Raw genomic sequence first — 18,515 nt, forward strand, 5'->3', positions numbered from 1 at the left:
TAATGAAAAACCAAAAAGTCAAAACTGACTTCGATGCCTTTTGTTCCCAAAAACGATAATCCTCCAAACTTGCTGCAGGCTCGTCCAATGGGGATTTTTGGGCTTTACTATCTAGAAAGGTTTATCACTGGAGGCTGGGAAGCCCAAGATGAAGAACAACTAAGACGGCGAATTTACGAAAAACTGAGAGAAATTGCTTTAGAATTTTTTGTGATTTATGGTATACAGCAAACTATACGAATTTTATTTTCCTTGTGGATGATAGAAATTGATCTGAATTCCGTCCAGGACCTCATGGGAGATATTCGAAGAAATTTGCATCTGGTAGACCAGAATGGGCCACTCCAAATAATTCGAGAGTATAGTTTAGTTTGAGCTAGAAAAAAAAAAGCTCATGACCGTCAAAACTAAAAAGTTGGAATATCTAGGATATGTAATCAGAAATCAAGAACGTTACGGCCTTCTCCAGCTGATTCTCCAAGGGAAAGTAAATGGTAAGAGAGGACCGGGAAGAAGACGCATTTCCTGGCTTCAAATTTTACGAAAGTGGTATAACACGACTACCACTGAACTGTTCCGCGCTGCAATAAACAAAGTAAAGATAGCCGTGATGATCGCCAACATCCGGAACGGATAGGCACTTTAAGAAGAAGAAGATAGTTTAGTTAAGTATTGATTTTTCATTTTATGATAAGTATGTTTAAATAATTTTTTTGTTCTAACACTTTTAGGACATACGTTAAAGGATTTAGTGTCCACCTATGGCCTGTAGCTTGATAGTTTAGTTTTAGAAAGTGATTGAATAGTAAAAATTTTGTAAAATTACTAATGTGAGAACCTACTACCAACCTTTGGTCTATTGAAATATCTTTCAATGATTCAATGATGAATTCAATGTATCTGACAATTTTCTGAACGCAAGGGAAAATTGTGAGCGAAAAATGGAACGTTTGTGGTCAATATCACTTTCCATAAAGATGTTGACCACAAACGAAGTTTTTCTAAGAATCGCTCGATTTTATCCTTTGACGTAACGACTGTTTTCTTTTTTTCCCTTGAAGGAACTTATTTAAAATATTTAAGGGGTTTAAAAAATCAGCGAGAAATGCTAATCATCTCAATAAAATCAGACAATGAAGACTGACATTTCTACGAATGTCAGGATTATTTTTGTAACGTATTAGATGAGAAAGATCTCTCTAGAAAGTTAATTAATTTCGGCAAATATATTGGCATTCTAAAGTTTAAAGTATTATAATCCAAGACAAAATTCAGAAATCAGGAGCAGAAAAAGTAAGCTCTTAAAGTACTGCTGTGACGGAAGATCCTAGATAAAAAGCCAAGTGTTTGAACGAATGTTTCAACGTGTGTTAACAATTATCTATAATTTAATACAAACCTTTCTCCGTCTCTGGCAGATCGTAACGTATCCGACAAACAAGCCCATTCGTCTTCTGAACTGGCGTATTGTTTGTAGACCTTGAAATACTCTGAAGGTACTCTCAGAACAACTTCTAAATTTTTCTTAAGTCTCTCTAGAGTCATTCTTTTGTCTGCCAAAATCTTACAACACCTGTAAAGTGAGTAAAAATTAATAGCCGTTCCTAAATACTCTCAATATTTACAAAATTTTATTTGATACTTCTTTAAATGAGCTAAATATAATAATGCCTAAAACTTATGCGGTATTATCTTTAAAACAGAACTCAATGTGTTCAAATATTAGGAGAAGCGAGTGAATTTAAGCCAGTGGACTATGGAGTAACTCAGGGCAAAGTATTGGGACCATTATTAATTAATATCTACCATGCGATCCATATGTATGGAATAAATTCATTTTTAGCGTTATTATGTACTATATGAAAAAAACCTGAAACAGGTCGATTTTTATTTTTAAATTGACAATTTACAGTATAAAATTATTATCCCCCTCCCTAATCTCTTCCGTTATCTCAACTTTTAAATCAGCAATATTGCCTGGTCTATTAAAATATACTTTAGAAATAATCAGGTATTTTCGTATCTGTTCTGCTAAACATTAGGGAAAAAACTTTGAAGATAATAAAATATTAGTCAAAAAGCCAAATAAACAATTGACATAAATCTAGTAGGCTGCTGTCATTTAGTTATTTAAAGTTACTAAAAGACGTCAGTACAATATTCGTGTATTAAATTTAATTATGGCTCATTTTGTCCGAGACTCAAAGAATAGACATTTTAATTATGATTGGTTGTGGTAATAAAAGAAGAACTCAAAAGGAGATTTGTGAAATGTTTAATAATAAATACACTGGTGAACAAGTTTCTATATACTGGACGTTCTGTAAAAGAAGTTTCGTTATACTGGACATGTAAAAAATATTGAAAATCCAGGTAGAAATGATAAATTTACTGATAAAAAAAATAGATGTACTTCTAGAGATTGAGGAAAATCCGCATAAGACAACTCGAGAACTTGCCGCCGTCAATGATGTAAGTAAACCATCTATTTTGAGAGTTTTGCATAAAGAAAAATACCACCCTTACAAATTTCAGTTGGTTCAGGAGTTAAATGAAGATGATCCGAATGGAAGGCCAGAATTCTGTGAAATGATGATGGATAGAATGAACGCAGATTTGCAGTTCGTTCGTTATATTATTCGTTACGAGAGTAAAGTATCACCGACAGTTGTTAAATAAAAGTAACTTAAATCTTAAAATAACTCATAATTATTAACTAAAACCCAAATTTTACGGACTCAAAATGGAGGTAGCATAAAAAATATTTCGGTGCCCAACCAACCCCCCACCAGGAAAATTCTAGGTGCGCCACTGACGTGAAACCATACTTAAAGCGCCGTTATAAGCTAACTGGCACTTAGTGGTGATCGGCTTTACAGCACTTAGACAAATATTGAGAAGAGATATATTTTTAAATGTTATTTATTTAAATTATTAATCATATTTTTAGAGCAGACTGCACTGTAATAGGGTAGAATAAGAGAAAAGTTTTAATTTTACCTGAATGTGCAAATTATCCAATTGTATGAGATATTGGCCAAATAGAGATCAGATTTAGATGGAGAATCAGACTGTGATGTCAGATGATAAAATGTGATGTCAGATGATAAAATGTGATGTCAGATGAGATATTCTAAAAATGTATACGGCACAAAACAGAAACTAATTAACACACACAAGACAATACACACATTTCATTTAAAATATTTGTAGGTGGTGCACTACATAACTATTCTACGGGATGAATTGGCTTAAAAATGAATTTTTTTGTTGCCTCATACAAGTATTTTTCGACAAACAGTTACATCAATAATTTCCATTTCTAACTCTGGTTGTTAACATAACTCTTCTCCGTAAGTACTTCCCAATATTTGTCAAAGTGCAGAAAGCCGATGACCATCAGGCGTCAGTTAGCTATCACAGAACTTTAAGTATAGTTCCACGTATATATCGGCACGTCCACGTCTTATATCGGCATCATTTAATGTGCCGTACCGGAGACCTCAGGATGCATAGTAAATTGTATTAGGCGAAAAGGGTTTTCCGTGGTAGAATAAATTGATTGTAAGTCTTTATTTACTTCTTTTTACATAAATTGAAATGGACCCACACATGCAACACTTTCAACATATTTATAATTTGATTTATTTATTAAAATTTTGATAACATCACATTCAATGTGTATAGGCAATAGGATACGGGAGAAATTATAACTTTTAAAACCTCCTATTATGGTAAACCAATTTTAGTTTACCTTCAAATCAAAGTTCCCATTTACACTTGCAAAATACATGATAGATATCTGTCAACCGCGATAATAGTTCAATTCTTAGATATATTTAAATTCAAGGAATACTTGTACCACAGTTTATGTTTTACGTTTTAGAAATTCGGCTACAACACTTAAAGTAATCTGAAGAACTTAATTCATCTCAATAATGAAATAGATTTAGGTAAAATTAAAACAAAATGTACATTACCTAGTAACATTATTATCCAAATTCGGAGTCTCGCTGTTGTGCGTTTCACTGGTAATCTTAAAATAGTAATTCTGCGAGTACTGTTCCTCTTGCTGTGTATCAACATCATCCCAATTCATTTCCTCACCAGGGTGACCTAGAGCTTCGTAACTATATGTGTCTTCGCGAGGATCGCTGGGTGAGGACATGTGTTGATCAGCGGGTGATGTGGGACTACTCGATAACATGCCTATATGATCACCTACATAAAAATTTTTTTTAGATACAAAAAAATTAAAAAATATGAATCTTAAACAATCGATATTTTCCATCGCTTCAGAACAAATTATTGCAATATTTTGGTGTAAAAACATGGTACAAAAATTGTGATATTTCTGAACAATTCTATCATATTGTCTTTTACTTTCTTTTACCAATCCTATAAAACACAGGGTACAATGTGAACATTACCTAAGAATCTGATAGTTTTTTAAAGGGAAACTAGGAAACCAATTTAACTATTGCGGCAAATTTTTTACTAAAATCGTAACCATGAAATAAAATACCCGACAGACCATTACCAACAAATTCAAGAAACCTGCATTATTATGAAGTAATGTACAATATATTATCTTAGCAAATGTACATATTCACAAAAAATGACACAAAAATACTCACTTCACAGTCAGAAAATAGTGGTTCCATAATTTAAGTTGGAAAGTATACCAAGTGACAGAAATCCGAACACACATTATAAATTATTTGATTTTAATAATGATAGAGGCTTATTTTGGCAAAAACAATAAATGGTTAGATTTTTAGCCATATCAGTTTAGGTTTTCGTTTTTATCATTTTTTTATTTTTTTTTAATTTGTTAAGACTAAAAATTTTAAGTTTTAAGTTTATTACAGATCAAAATATAGCGGCGTACAGTTCTTGATTTTATGAAAATCGTTTGCATTAAATAGAGTACAAATACAGGCTCGATATACAGACGATACCGCATTGCTGGCAGATAGTGCGCAGGGGCTCCAAAGGATGTTGGATAATGTTGTAGAAACATGTTACAAATACGGCCTGAAACTAAATTGTAAGAAGACAAAAGCAATGATAATTAGTAAGAGTACTATCATAAACGCCCAAATTACAATAAACGATACACCGTTCGTTCAATTTTTCACATGCGAAAAACAATGTTATATTTTTATATCAAATCCTATATTTTCAACCTCGTTATTAAAAATCATTACCTTAATACAACCCTTAGTTCTTACCTTAATTTCCCCTGCCTAATTTTAATCCCACTCCTTTGGAGATATAGACAGCTTTGAACTAGCAAACAATTTTTCTCTCTCTGATATTGGTTCGTAAACAGAACAGCCAGTTCTCTTCTCTTTTAGTGATAACCACTAGTTACCACGAGATAAAATACCGCGAATATCTCTCGACTATTGACTCGCGTGGACAACAGGCGCCTATTTCGCTCTCTCTTAACTCCTTGTGCCGTCGAGAACGGACCTGTTTTTCCTCTGTCTCTGAGTTTGCTTCTCGCAGGTAGCAGACATGATTTTTCGCTTTCCTCTCTCACCTATTGAGGAAAACAGTAACAACTATCTCGCGTGAACAACAGACGTGCTCTCCACCTTTCGTAGTGATAACGATTAGTTATCAGAAACAGTACCGTGAGGCACGTGTTAGAAACTGCTAATTCACGACAGACCAAGAGATGTGGTAAAAACTTCTAATTTGCGACAAACTAGTACGGAAAACCATGCGTGTGAACCTTGCCTATATGACGACTAACAGTTCGCGAATACCAGTACGGCAGTGATATTGGTAAGACTTTTAAAAACTTGATTAGCTATTGTTTGTATAACATTAATTACTCTCGCCTAACTATTTTTAACAGGGTTTTTATGGATGCAGACTAAAAAATTATGAAGCTATATCAATCACTTCACAATTCACAATACTTCACAAATAATCAATTAGACCAGTGGTCACATATGGATGTGAAACGTGGACCCTCTCAACCACTGATGAAAATCAACTAAGAATATTTGAGCGCAAAATACTAAGGAAGATATTTGGACCAACCCAATGCAGCGATAGTTCGTGGAGAATTAAAATGAACCACGAGCTGGATGAACTAATGCAGAGCGCAGATATTGTCAGATTTGTAAAATCACAAAGACTAAACTGGCTTGGTCACCTAGAAAGAATGCCAGATAATCGAGCTGTAAAAGTAGTCCAGAGATGGAAGCCCCAAGGAAACAGAACAAGAGGAAGGCCCCGTAAAAGATGGATAGACGACGTAGAGAGGGATCTTAAAACCATGAACATCAGGCAGTGGCGAAGGAAAGTATCCGACAGGGCAGAATGGAAGAACATTGTTAAGCAGGCCAAGACTCACAAAGGGTTGTAGCGCCATTAGAAGAAGAAGAAGAAGATCAATCACTTCACATATTTACATGCCTTAATTTTACACCGTTAGAAAGAGTGGAGAAAATTTGCTATCTGGACTGTAAATATTAAGGATACCTGGGATTAAAGCTACGAAATAAAAACTCTTATTGAAAAAGCCAGAAGCTCTTTTAACAGTCTTAGGAAGATCATCTGCAATTCTCCTTTTTAAGTATCAATATACGCATAAGAATTCTTAGATGTTACATCTATAGTATTCTCCTCTAAGGAGTAGAGTAGAACTGGAATAAATCAGAATAATAACTTCCCTATGTAACTGTGAAGAAATATCCTTTCAGCAAACGCTTACCTGGGGTTTCTCCTACTAACGTTCTATCACTATCACTTAAACTGCTATCTTCGCTATTGCTTTGATCGCCAAAACCGTCCCCAGGACCGGGCTGAGGAGACACCCGCAAGTTGGGCGAATTCGTACATCTATCACCACTACCTAACTCCAATTTGTCTAGATTCTGATTTAAATCCAACGACGGTATGGACATCGATTCAAGTGTAGCTAAAAATTAATATAAGGAAATACAAATTAATAAATTTAAAAATAAGATACAAAATTACATCCTGTTAATGTATCTTTGCGAATGGTAAAGAACAAAAAATAATAAACAGTCATGTTTCTTTAATAAACTATACGAAACGACGTATTTTCGCCTCGTTCAAAACTACTGAAACTACCGTCCGAACAATCTTCTTTACAAGATATACGAATTGTTCATAAAGATTCTAACAAGGGGATCAACTCTTGATGATCGAGTTATGATTCAAACCACCACATATTATTTATACAATTGCTTATATAGAAAAAATAGTGGAATACAACAAACCACTGGTCTTAATATGTGTTTTATACTTCGCTGTCGACATAGGAGTGAATTTTTTTAAACAGTCTCAAAGAAGCCCGAGGTTTATTAGGTACATTAAATGCTGTGCCAACCGAGGTAGGTTTAAAAATTAACCGTAAAAAGACCTAGTATAACAAACTTACAGGTAAAAATAAAGTATAAGTCAAAGTAACCAAACCTGCGAAATTAAAAGATGAACAAATTTAGCATGGGCAGCTTTCAGCAAACTGAGAAGTAAGATATTTAAGACACGTTAGACTGGGCTTATCCGTTATCCTAGTATATCGCAGCTTCGTACTTCTTGTAGTGCTTATCCGTTTCGGATATTGGGGACCATCGTGGCAATCTGTAATTTACACTGCTGATCTGAAAATTTTTATGGTTGTGTTGAACCACGTAGCTAGACTTTTCAGACAGTAAATGCTTCGCCTTCCTGGGCCTCGTTTTCCCTATACTGTTTCCTGTAAAATTAGTTGCATCAATCCATATCTTTCGATGTTCCTCATGATGTGACCGAGGTATTCGATTTTGGTTGTTTTTATTGTGCTTAACTAGCATCGCGCAGTTTACGATATATTCGATAATTCAAGATTCTACGAAAAGAGTATACAGAAGACTGCATAAAAGTATGTTTCAAACTGTGAATCAACAGCAGGCTAAAAACTATTTTTTCAATACTTAATAAATAATAAATACATGATAATCAGTTGCGAAGTAATAATAATAATAAAAATAGACCCCTTACCTACATCGGTATCCGGTAAAACAATGGTCAAACTAATAATGTATCCAAACAAAGATATCAACCGTTTCAATTTAGAAAATAGGAACGTTTTTTCTGGGTCTTCATCTAAAGCGTTTGATACATACAATTTGTAATTGCTGCAATTTGGATCAAATTTAACAGAGATCTCATCATTATCCAAATATTTTGGTTCGTTGCAATACATTTCCATGACGATTTTTACTGTAAAAATAGAAATAAATAATGACACATCCTGTAGAAATTATATTAAAAGAATAAAACTAGAATAATTTAGAAAATAATAATTATACTAAATATATTCAAAATAATTATATTTGATTCAGTGATTAAATATTAGTCATAAAATTCAATAAGATTGGCGTAGAAATATCTAAGGAAGGAGTATCCGACGCAACTATTAGCAAACAATTTTTGGGTGCTAATTCTTCTGTAAATTATATAGGGTAGGAAGTCTAAATACTGCAAATATCGAATATTGAATTTGTATCAAGCCCTTTTAAAAATGTCTTAATACCAAATAGAAAGTATTACTGAAGAGTAGTGGGGCTTTACCAACTATTGAATTGAATTTTGCTTTTACCTTTCTTAGCACTTTTTGTTAAAAATTGGGGCATTTTGAAATGTGGTACCCAATAAAATAAAAAGTAAATCAGCCAAATCATTTTATCAGGCCAAAAATTTAACTCTTCTCTTTTAAGTGCTGTATGGTATTCAGACCAATCCATCTCTTTTCCTCCACATTTCTTTGTAATAAGTAATATGGTGTAAAAATTAATGGAAAACTGATAAATACCATCAAATACAAAGATAACACAGTTACATTGATCGATGATTTAAATGGGTCGCATTTTCTGATGGTGGGATTGTGGGACGAGAGATGGGACTAAAAACTAATTGTTCTAAAACAAAATACATGGTATTTAGTTACCTTATCAAAATACACAACTAAAATAGATGGACAACCAATACAAAGAGTATCCAATCTTAAATAATATCTAGGTTTTTATATTACCGAACAATTCCAGATAAAAAGATAAAATTCTTACACTCTTCTGTAACGATAACTTGAAACTTAAACTTCGGAAACGCATGGTTAAATGTTACGTCAATTGCCTTATATGATTTAAAAGCATGAACCTTAATAATATCTACTATTAACAACTTAGAGGCTTTTGAAATGCGGTTGTATATACGAAAACTAAAAATACTGTGGATAGCTAAGCAGATAAATTAAGCAGTTAAGCATGTCCCGAAGGAGTACTTGGAAAATCGGCTATATCATAGAAACTAATTAAAATATCAAAAAACCATTTCGATAAAATTTGAATACAAATTAATAGTCTACAACATTTATTCGAAACATGTTAAGTTTATTTAAACATTTACAGAACTGCAAACAAATTGACTATATCCATATGTTCAGCCTTTTTTTATAGGATATAACTGTGCTTTGACCTGGCTATGATGATCATTCAAATTATCAAATTAAGCATTACAAGTTATTATAAACAGTTAATTACTTACCTTTGGAAGGATTCATATTCAATAACTGGCCAATTTTTTGTTTGAGGTCAAACACAGTGTCGTTTACATCAACTCGGACTAGCTTTGGTTCACTGACCTCTTCTGTTTCGAGGATGATAGGATAAACTTTCATATTGATACCACCGGGTTGGTATGTTTTCCAGGAAGTTCCTAAAATGAACAATTTTATTGGTTTAACAATTACCCAATGTTTCTTATTACATAATCAAAGGAATTGGTTATGAGATATTTAACTTTATTTTTTATTTGCATAGCTTTAAAATACTAAAATACTTTTAAAAAGCTACTCAATCTTCTGCCATTTGGAACAATTGTCCCGCATTTGGTATCTGAGTCCATTCACAAATGTTTTTTAGAATGTTAGGAAGAAACCTATTTTCTTCCTACATCTCTCCGACTTTCTATCTATATCGATTTCCGCTAAATATCATTTTTCAGTGTTTAACGCCTAGTAATTCTCTATCTTTAGTAATTCTCTATCTTTGTTGACCCTCCTTAGTACTTCCTCTTTAGTATTCCTTGCCATCCAAGATACCTTCGACATACCTCTATCGATCCACATTTTTAATGCTTCAATTCGGTTCTTGCTTGATACTTCGGGTCCACACTTCGGCTCCATATAAGAGTAGGTACATACCAAACATGGCACTTAATCATTATTTGTCTAAGTTAACTGATATGATTATTGAAGAGAAATGTCTTAATTTTCAGAAAAGTGGTCTTGGTTTATTCTATTTTGCGTTTTATTTCTGTCTGGATGTAGTTGGAAAGTTATGACTATGACAGTAATAAATATGTAATTTTGTGAACTTTTTCAACTTGGACTCCGTTTAATTGAAGGTCTGCATCTGGATGTGAGTTACGGCTAAAAACTAAAAATTTAGTTTTGATTGAATTTGTTTTAATGATCATTACCTCTCCTATTTCGTGAATAAGATCAAGGAGAATTTGGAGACCTTGGTGGCGGTTTGATTTCAGTAAAGATTCTTAATGGCACGAATATCTTTATCGTCTACTCCTATATTTTTAGCATCTGCATTAATTTTACATTGTACTTTATCGAATGCTTTTTCTAAATCCCAGGAGCATGCAGACATCTTTTCTTTGTAACAGGATATTTAGCGCAAAAGGTGCCTTCCTAGATCCCATAGCATGTTTAACATCAAATTGGGTTTCTTCAAAACCTTCTTTGCATCTGCGCCTAATTCTACTGTGAAGTATTCTTAGGAAAATCTTTTGTGGGTCATTGGGCTAATTATTTGATATTCTGAGCATTTGCTAGCACATTGTGTTTTTTAGGTATTGTGACAATACCAGTGTTACATAAATATTGCATTAAAAAGTTTTACTGCTGCTTTTATGTTATTTTCATCTATTAGTTTCAGAAACTCAGTCGGTGCATCATCTGGTTCACAAACTTCTCTAATTTTAGCATTTTTTATAGCGTAAACCTACTCCTCCTAAATGCCTTCTCTGTTGAGGTTGGCGATCAATATGGCAAATTTCTCTCTGTTCTGGGCTTGATGGATTAATTCATTTCCTCTTGTGTGGGTCCAATCTCTGATGTTTCGTAGCCAAGATTTTTTCTTTCGCCCTATGCCCTTTTACCTTCAATCTTGCCTTTTAATATTACCTGGAGCTGCTCAAATTCCCTATGGCGCATTATGTGTCCTAGATGTGACGTTCTTCTTCATTCGTAGTTCTGCTGGTCCAGCTTATTCTTAGCATTCGGCGGTACATCCAAATTTCAAATGAATTTAATTTGTTGACGTCATATTGTTTTAAGGTTAATCTGCACCCCCAAAAGTCAAATTCCACATTCAAAAAATTTGAGAAGGTATATGTGATGACTAGAAGTATTTTGACAACTTTTCAGCAAACTTTATGTTTTCGTTTTTGAAAAAACTGAAAAAAAAACTACTTTTTTCCAAGTATAAAGCGGGAAAACCAAACATAGGATTTTATTAATTTTTCTGCAGCATCAACATATAATTATAAGAAATACTTATGAAATTTTTGAAAATTTTTGAATTACAGTTTTGTCCCAATAGGAAAAAATAATATGTTTCGGCTTATAATAAAGTTACCGGTAAGAAACCGAAGATTTTTATAAAACTGTAAAAGTGGAAAATATTTGCAATAAAACGTTAAATATTTTTTCCTAAACATATGAAACATCTCGTTAAACAACAATTATGTCTTGAACTGCTGCCTTCAAATTGTAATGTAGGAAGATGGCTCCATCTGAAGCAATGGTAGTATTTATCATCGATAGATAGCATTACGTTTGGCTTCGAAACGCTTAAAAAAACGACATACTATCAGGATTGCCATATCAATTACTTTGTACAACACTTTGGCAGATTATAACAAAATTGAATAGGAATGTTATCGTTTTGAATTTTGAACCGGTCATGCTAAAACTTATTTATTTTGAAAGTACGAAATCATAAAATTTACACTCTGTAAGTAATATATCTATAAAAAACCTATTTAGTTTCAAAAAACCTATTTAGGCGTATTAAAACCTAAAAATTATTTTAGTATTTATAAACAATAGTGTTCTTTGCATAACCAGTGGCGTATCCAGAATTTGTCTGAGGGGGGGGGGTTGAATTTTTTTTATGCTACCTCCATTGTGAGTCCTTAAAATTTGGGTTTTAGTTTAATTTAAAGTACTAAAGATAGCAGTGCCAAAGATTCAGGTATTTAGTATCCTGCCTACCAACTAAAACCACCCTCTCTTACTTGTGTGCATTTGACTGTCGCACGTACCGTACTCTGAAAGTGGGATGGCCACTGTAAGCCTGACGACACTCACTTTTTGGAACACTCCCTTCTCTTATCTAAATCTTATCTATTGTTCTGAAGCTATTTTCTTGTGGCATTTTAAAGTAATTACTATTTTAATGGGAATAAGAAACAATTAAAGGTTAAAATAAGTTTATTGACGTTTGACATTAATCCAACATTTGGATGTAAATACAATACATTTTGGAGACGGCTATGTATTCCCATTCTTCTCCGCCAATCCTGCCGGTTTAAGGCATGCACCTCCTCCAAACCTTTCGATTCCATCGCTCTTCTAATTCCATCATTCCATGAGCGTCAAGTTCTACCTCTTTTTCTTCTTCCAGGGGGCTTCCATTTATGAAGTTTTTGGGGCCAACGTTCGTCAGGCATTCTCAATAGGTGTCCAAACCATTTTGAACCTATTCTTTCTATTCTGTCAATGACCGTTTCTGTAGATTCAACCATGGTTTGCCCTATTCTTTTTTTTTGTTCCTTTTCGAAATGTTGCGATCCCAGCATAAGGAGTTCAGACATCCTACAATTTTACGTCCCTGATTATTTCTGTGTTTAATTTCGGTTTGTCCCAAGCCGTCCTTAGCAATGAGTGCACTTAAATATTTAAATTTTTCCACTTGTTTAATTTCCACGTCCTCGATCAACACTTCAAATCTTGCATCTGAATTGATAACTAAATATTCTGTTTTCTTCATGCTGACTTGTAACCCCCATTTTACATATTCTCTGTATAGACGCTTGATCATAAATTCTAGATAATAAGAATCTTGAGCTAGGACGACTTGGTCATCCGCAAAGTTCAGGGAAAACAGTACGTCATTTCCTATGGGGATTCCCAATCCCTGGCAGTGGTTTTTCCAATTTTGGAGGGCTGCCTCAATATATAAATTAAACAGTAAGGGTGACATACTACATCCTTTTTTAGTCCTTTAGTTACTTTTATTGGCTCTGATAGTCTATTTCCGATTTTTAGGTAAGTAGTGTATACTTCTGTGATTATTCCTAAAAGGTATGGACTAATGTCGAGTTGTTGTAAAGCTTGCCACAATTTAAGTATTGGAAGTCGATGAAGGCTAGATGTACTTTGGTACCAACTACTATTCTTTTTTCTAATAATTGTTGGAATATAAACAAGTTATCAGCGCAAGATCAAATATCAAAGATTCAAACGTCAATAAACTTATTTTAACCTTCAATTGCGGCTTATTCCCATTAAAATAGTAATTAGATCTTATCTCTGTCGTTGGCCCGGTTGGTGTTTCTCTTCTTCTTCTTCTTTCTTTTTAATGACTGCTCGAATGTAATTGTGAACACTATTCCATCGCTTCGTACTTCCCGTCATCTTCACGATCATCTCTCTTACAGTCACAGGGTTCATACCTATTTCTTTATACATTCTGTTTCTCTCCACTGTACATCTATTACACTCCAGCATTGTGTGAGTAGCAATGTCGGAATATTCGCAGTATAGGCGTTTATCCGTATGTCTTTCTGAACCTATGAAGATACGCCCTAAAACAAACAATCTAACCAGTCACCTTAGGCCCGGTATCAGCATCTTGGTCCAACTGGGCAACATCTTCCTTGTTGTTCTCCTCTTCTTGCCATCTTTCCATTGATCTTTCCCTTTCTTCTTTTTTTTATAGCTGTTGTCAAATGCTCTCTTCTCTCATAGAGATGTATCTTTTCTACTGCTAGAACATGCAGAGGAACACAACCCGTGATATTCCACAATGTCTACCTCCTGTCTATCTTCGTCATAAGTCTAATATTAGGTATCTATATCTAAATATAATGAAAAATATTAATAATTATTGTGTATTTATACAATAATTATTGTGTTCTACATATTTAACGTGGTAATTTAATTATTCAATTAGCGTTTTGGATTTTTTGGATTGTGTGTGAAAGACAAGTTACATTTTCCTACTATTCTTTATATATTTTTTACTTTATATGCCCTGGGGAGGGGTTTAATCCCCAAACCCCCCCCCTAGGTGCGCCACAGGGCATAACGTATTAGTGGTAATTTTTATATTAGTATTAGCATTAGTTTTAGTGTTCGGACAATATGCCTTTTAAAAAGAATAGTAGGGGAGGATTACATTTAGTTAAACGGTAAGTAAATCTATTATCTTTTGTTTATTCCTTACCGACCGTCTACTAGTTGATCTATCACGTAAAACCAAAATCTTGAAAATTTAAATTTTGTATATTGTATATATATATATATATATATATATATATATATATATATATATATATATATATATATATATATATATATATATCGCTACTTCAATACAAAAGAGCCACAAACTATTATTTGTGTAAATACTGTACTATTCTTTTTTAATGGCCTCTTGTATGATTCCATTTGATACGTTCATTATATCAAACGAAGAACTGGCATTGCAGTATTCAATCTTGGTTTGTACTTCGTACATGTTTTCCCATATGTAATTAATATCCATCGTTTGGAAAAGTATTTAGTGCTTATGTAAATATTTTGTTTTTTTTTGTTAGTTATTTTATTATTTTTAATATTTTTAACATATGACCTTATTTAGTTATTCATTTTAATTAGTTATTTCATTGTTCATCTTCTTTAAATTTTTAACGTTAAAAATGAGTATATTCATATTTTTTATCAAATCTGAGAACCATTTCTCTACGAATTGCGCACATGTCATTGGGAAAGTCGCAACTTCTTGAGACATCAAATTTCACACGATCGGCTATTTAAATAGAATGTGACCCCTAGGCGAGATAACAATTGAGTAACACATCGAGGCGCAAGCAAGTGCAGTTAAGACGCCTCGAAATATAACTCCCCGCCGTAGCGTCGTCGAAGACTTACTGCACGCGACGCACATGGCGAGTTTCAACGCTGTTCGTTCAGCTGACATCTACAACATTTAAATGAGAACAGTTGTGTTTCTTTTGTGCTGATATTAATTTTTGAGTTATGCCAATTGAATTGTTTGTTTACAATCATATACATTTCATTTTTTACATAATTAATTAACCAGCTAAACTTTATATTGTTTCCTTAATAAACATCCATATATTAATTATCAAGGAATTTAATTGAACTTGAAATTTCTCTCAAGTTTACCAATGTTTGTGACGCAGAGATTCATCAGCTATGGTTAAATAGTTTCATATTAGAGGAGTGCTGGCTTAATATTATTATAAGCATTATCGGAATTTCAATATTTGTTTAAATAGCACTTCTCAATACACCAACGAGGTGAAATATGTCAGTATGAATCTGAAAACGATTATTATTATATATACAACGAATTATATACAAGTTTAAAATATAAATAATCAACGTACCTGGTTTTCTAATTTCTAACATCCATTCGGTAAACTGACTAACATGATTCTTCATTTTATTTACAATATCACAGAATTTGATTTCGTCAGACTCAAAACTACTATCGATACATTCGTGTTTTCTATTGTACATTACCATACGACAATCCCTCAAGTTCACTTGAGTGGAATTCAAATTGAAACGTTGGTATGCCTCTTTTGCCGCCTCTTCTAACGACGAATCATAGAATACATGAAGTTTTATATCTGATAAAGTGTGTGAACTGGGATTATCGCAGAACACCTACCGAAAGAGAAAAGCATTAAACAAGTAGATGATAAAGACCTTTTACAATATAAACCTGTTAATAATTCATCAATAACTACAAAAGTGAAATATTCGTGAGTTATAAATATGTTCTAGATTCATATACTCATATTCTACAGGTTTTTATTGATTATGTTACATGCTTCGACCAGCTAATACTTTCAATTTTTGACATTTTCTAATAATGACTAGATACACACATGTGTCAAGATTAAATCTAATTTCTTAAAGTGACCATATTTACATTAATTTCGCGTTAAAACTAAAATTATTGAGTACTTTTTGAAAAAAAATGTGCCTCATATCAATAGAACTAAAAAGCTTCTTTTTCCGTCCTTACATTCTAAAGAATAGTATGGGTGATCAGTTTTCTGCAGCTGATAACTTTTCCTGCAAAGTATCTAAAGTATTCTTGTATAATATATGCCTGAAAAGGGGTTTTTGAACAATGTCTGCACCCAATATTGACTTACGGTGCAAAAACTTAGAGTGACTCCCGAGATATGAAGCAATATATGTTGGAATTAACGCCAATAAATATGTTCTAAATGTACTTATAGGAGCTAAAATATAGATTATTGATACTGTAGAAAGTATGACATACATGAAGTGGAACTAAGTCAAATATGTGGCTAGAATGAATAACGTTAGTTTGACTAAACGAATATTGGAGTGAGGTCCTACATTTCAGGCATTAACATGCCTAAAGAACTCCGGCACGGATCATAGTGACGGATGGTATAAAGAGGGTTACAACAAACTGTAATACTTAATGATATGCATGTCAAGGCTGTTTTATCGGTGCACCAAAACCTAGGGACAGTGTTTTCTCTGTTATTTACCGACCAAATGTCTCGAAATTGGGACACATTTTTCGAAATTATGTTGTCTTCAAAGTGATGGTCTTACTTTTTTTATTTTTTTGAAAATTCTGTTGAAAAATTGAATTATACTGTTTAAAGTTCTATTATAACCAAACTTTTTACGCCCATCACTTGAAAGAGTTTTTTTTTCTGTAATCGTTAATTTTTTTTTCACCTTTCTGTGTCCAGTAATAATCGAGAAAAGCGTGTTCCAACTTTGAAGAAAATTGCTAAAAAATACTGAAATCTAATAGTGAAACGTGTTACTCATCATTGGCGCTTAATTTCATCGTTATCGCCTTCGTGACGTCAAATCTCATGAACGTAGTCAGTTAGTTCGCTTGAATTAGAATCCATTTTCAGTTATTGATTCTTGTATTTTCTTCATCAACTTGCTTAGTGTTTACAGTTTACAGTATTCTTAGTTATTTTGAAAACATTGAAATTCTTTAGTTTACGGGTATGTTTAAGTAATATATTATTAGTTTAGTGGTGTAAGTTGTAAGTTCTTTAGTTTACGCGTATTTTTAAGTATTACATTAGTTTAGTGATATAAGTTATAAGTGACAAAATAAGAAATTACTTTCTTCTTCACAATAAAATACAAAACAGGATGTTTTAAAATAAGACTACTATCTACTACTTATAAGACTACTTTTAAAATTATACTACTATCCACGATTTGTGTTTTATTCATCAATTGGATACGTTTCTTATGTAACTGCAACCTATAAATATATTAAAATAATGTATATTCCATTCAAAGAACTTCTTTCTCACAGTGTGTCGCCTCGAAATACTTGACAGATAAATAAATTTACTATTATGATGGTTTGGCAGGTACCAATTTTTTATAAATAAATAAAAATATTTTTTGTTTAATTTTTACTAGGCTAATATTAGTTTTCTCTAACAAATAACTTCTTAGATCATTTTCAAGCTATAACTGTGAAATTGTTTATTTGTTTGTGACAACAAATTGTAATTTTTTTGATAATAATATTTTTATGTTATTTTAAATATATTATAAATAAACACCATGATGTTTTTTGCAGTCACGTTTCACAAATTTTTATTCAATACTATATTTAGCTAAGACATATAAATTAAAAATGTAATAATTCTTTTTAAAACATTATTTACGATAATCAATCTAAAAAGGTATTCCCGACAAAACTAATTTGAATGGAGAATAATGCATTTGTTGTCATTAAACTACCCGTCGGCCGGCGCCACTGACTAAAGATCGAAACAAGTTAACACTGTAGAAAAGTATATGCGCCCATTTAAAAGCGTAGTGTGCTTTAATTGCTAAAACAGCCTTAAGGCAATTATCGTATTTTTGAAACATTTTTAATCGCGTTCAAAGCAAATTTTGTCAGCGCCTAGGGATTGTAAGTAGACTTAATTATCCTAAGGATAATATATAAACTCATCATATTGATAATATAAAATAAAATTTATAGAACGTACGTGTAAAAAATTGTCTCATGTAATGTGTATATTGCAAGATATAATGACTCAAAATTTTAATATACCTTGTCACATTATAAATTTAAATTTCATATAAAAAATTTCCCGTGTGCCTTTGTTTTATATCT

General features: G+C 32.7%; 1 protein-coding gene across 1 annotated transcript in view; it reads right to left on the reverse strand.

The window, feature by feature from the left end:
• Usp47 (ubiquitin specific protease 47) overlaps positions 1-18,515 on the reverse strand; it is a 94,391-nt gene that overhangs the window by 17,507 nt on the left and 58,369 nt on the right. Inside the window, 6 exon segments of the mRNA XM_072526273.1 lie at positions 1,400-1,573; positions 3,981-4,221; positions 6,734-6,940; positions 8,029-8,250; positions 9,574-9,744; positions 15,745-16,027. Coding sequence (XP_072382374.1) covers positions 1,400-1,573; positions 3,981-4,221; positions 6,734-6,940; positions 8,029-8,250; positions 9,574-9,744; positions 15,745-16,027 — 1,298 coding nt within the window.

The sequence above is a fragment of the Diabrotica undecimpunctata genome, chromosome 3, assembly GCF_040954645.1.
Source record: "Diabrotica undecimpunctata isolate CICGRU chromosome 3, icDiaUnde3, whole genome shotgun sequence".
NCBI classification, from domain to species: Eukaryota; Metazoa; Arthropoda; class Insecta; order Coleoptera; family Chrysomelidae; genus Diabrotica; species Diabrotica undecimpunctata.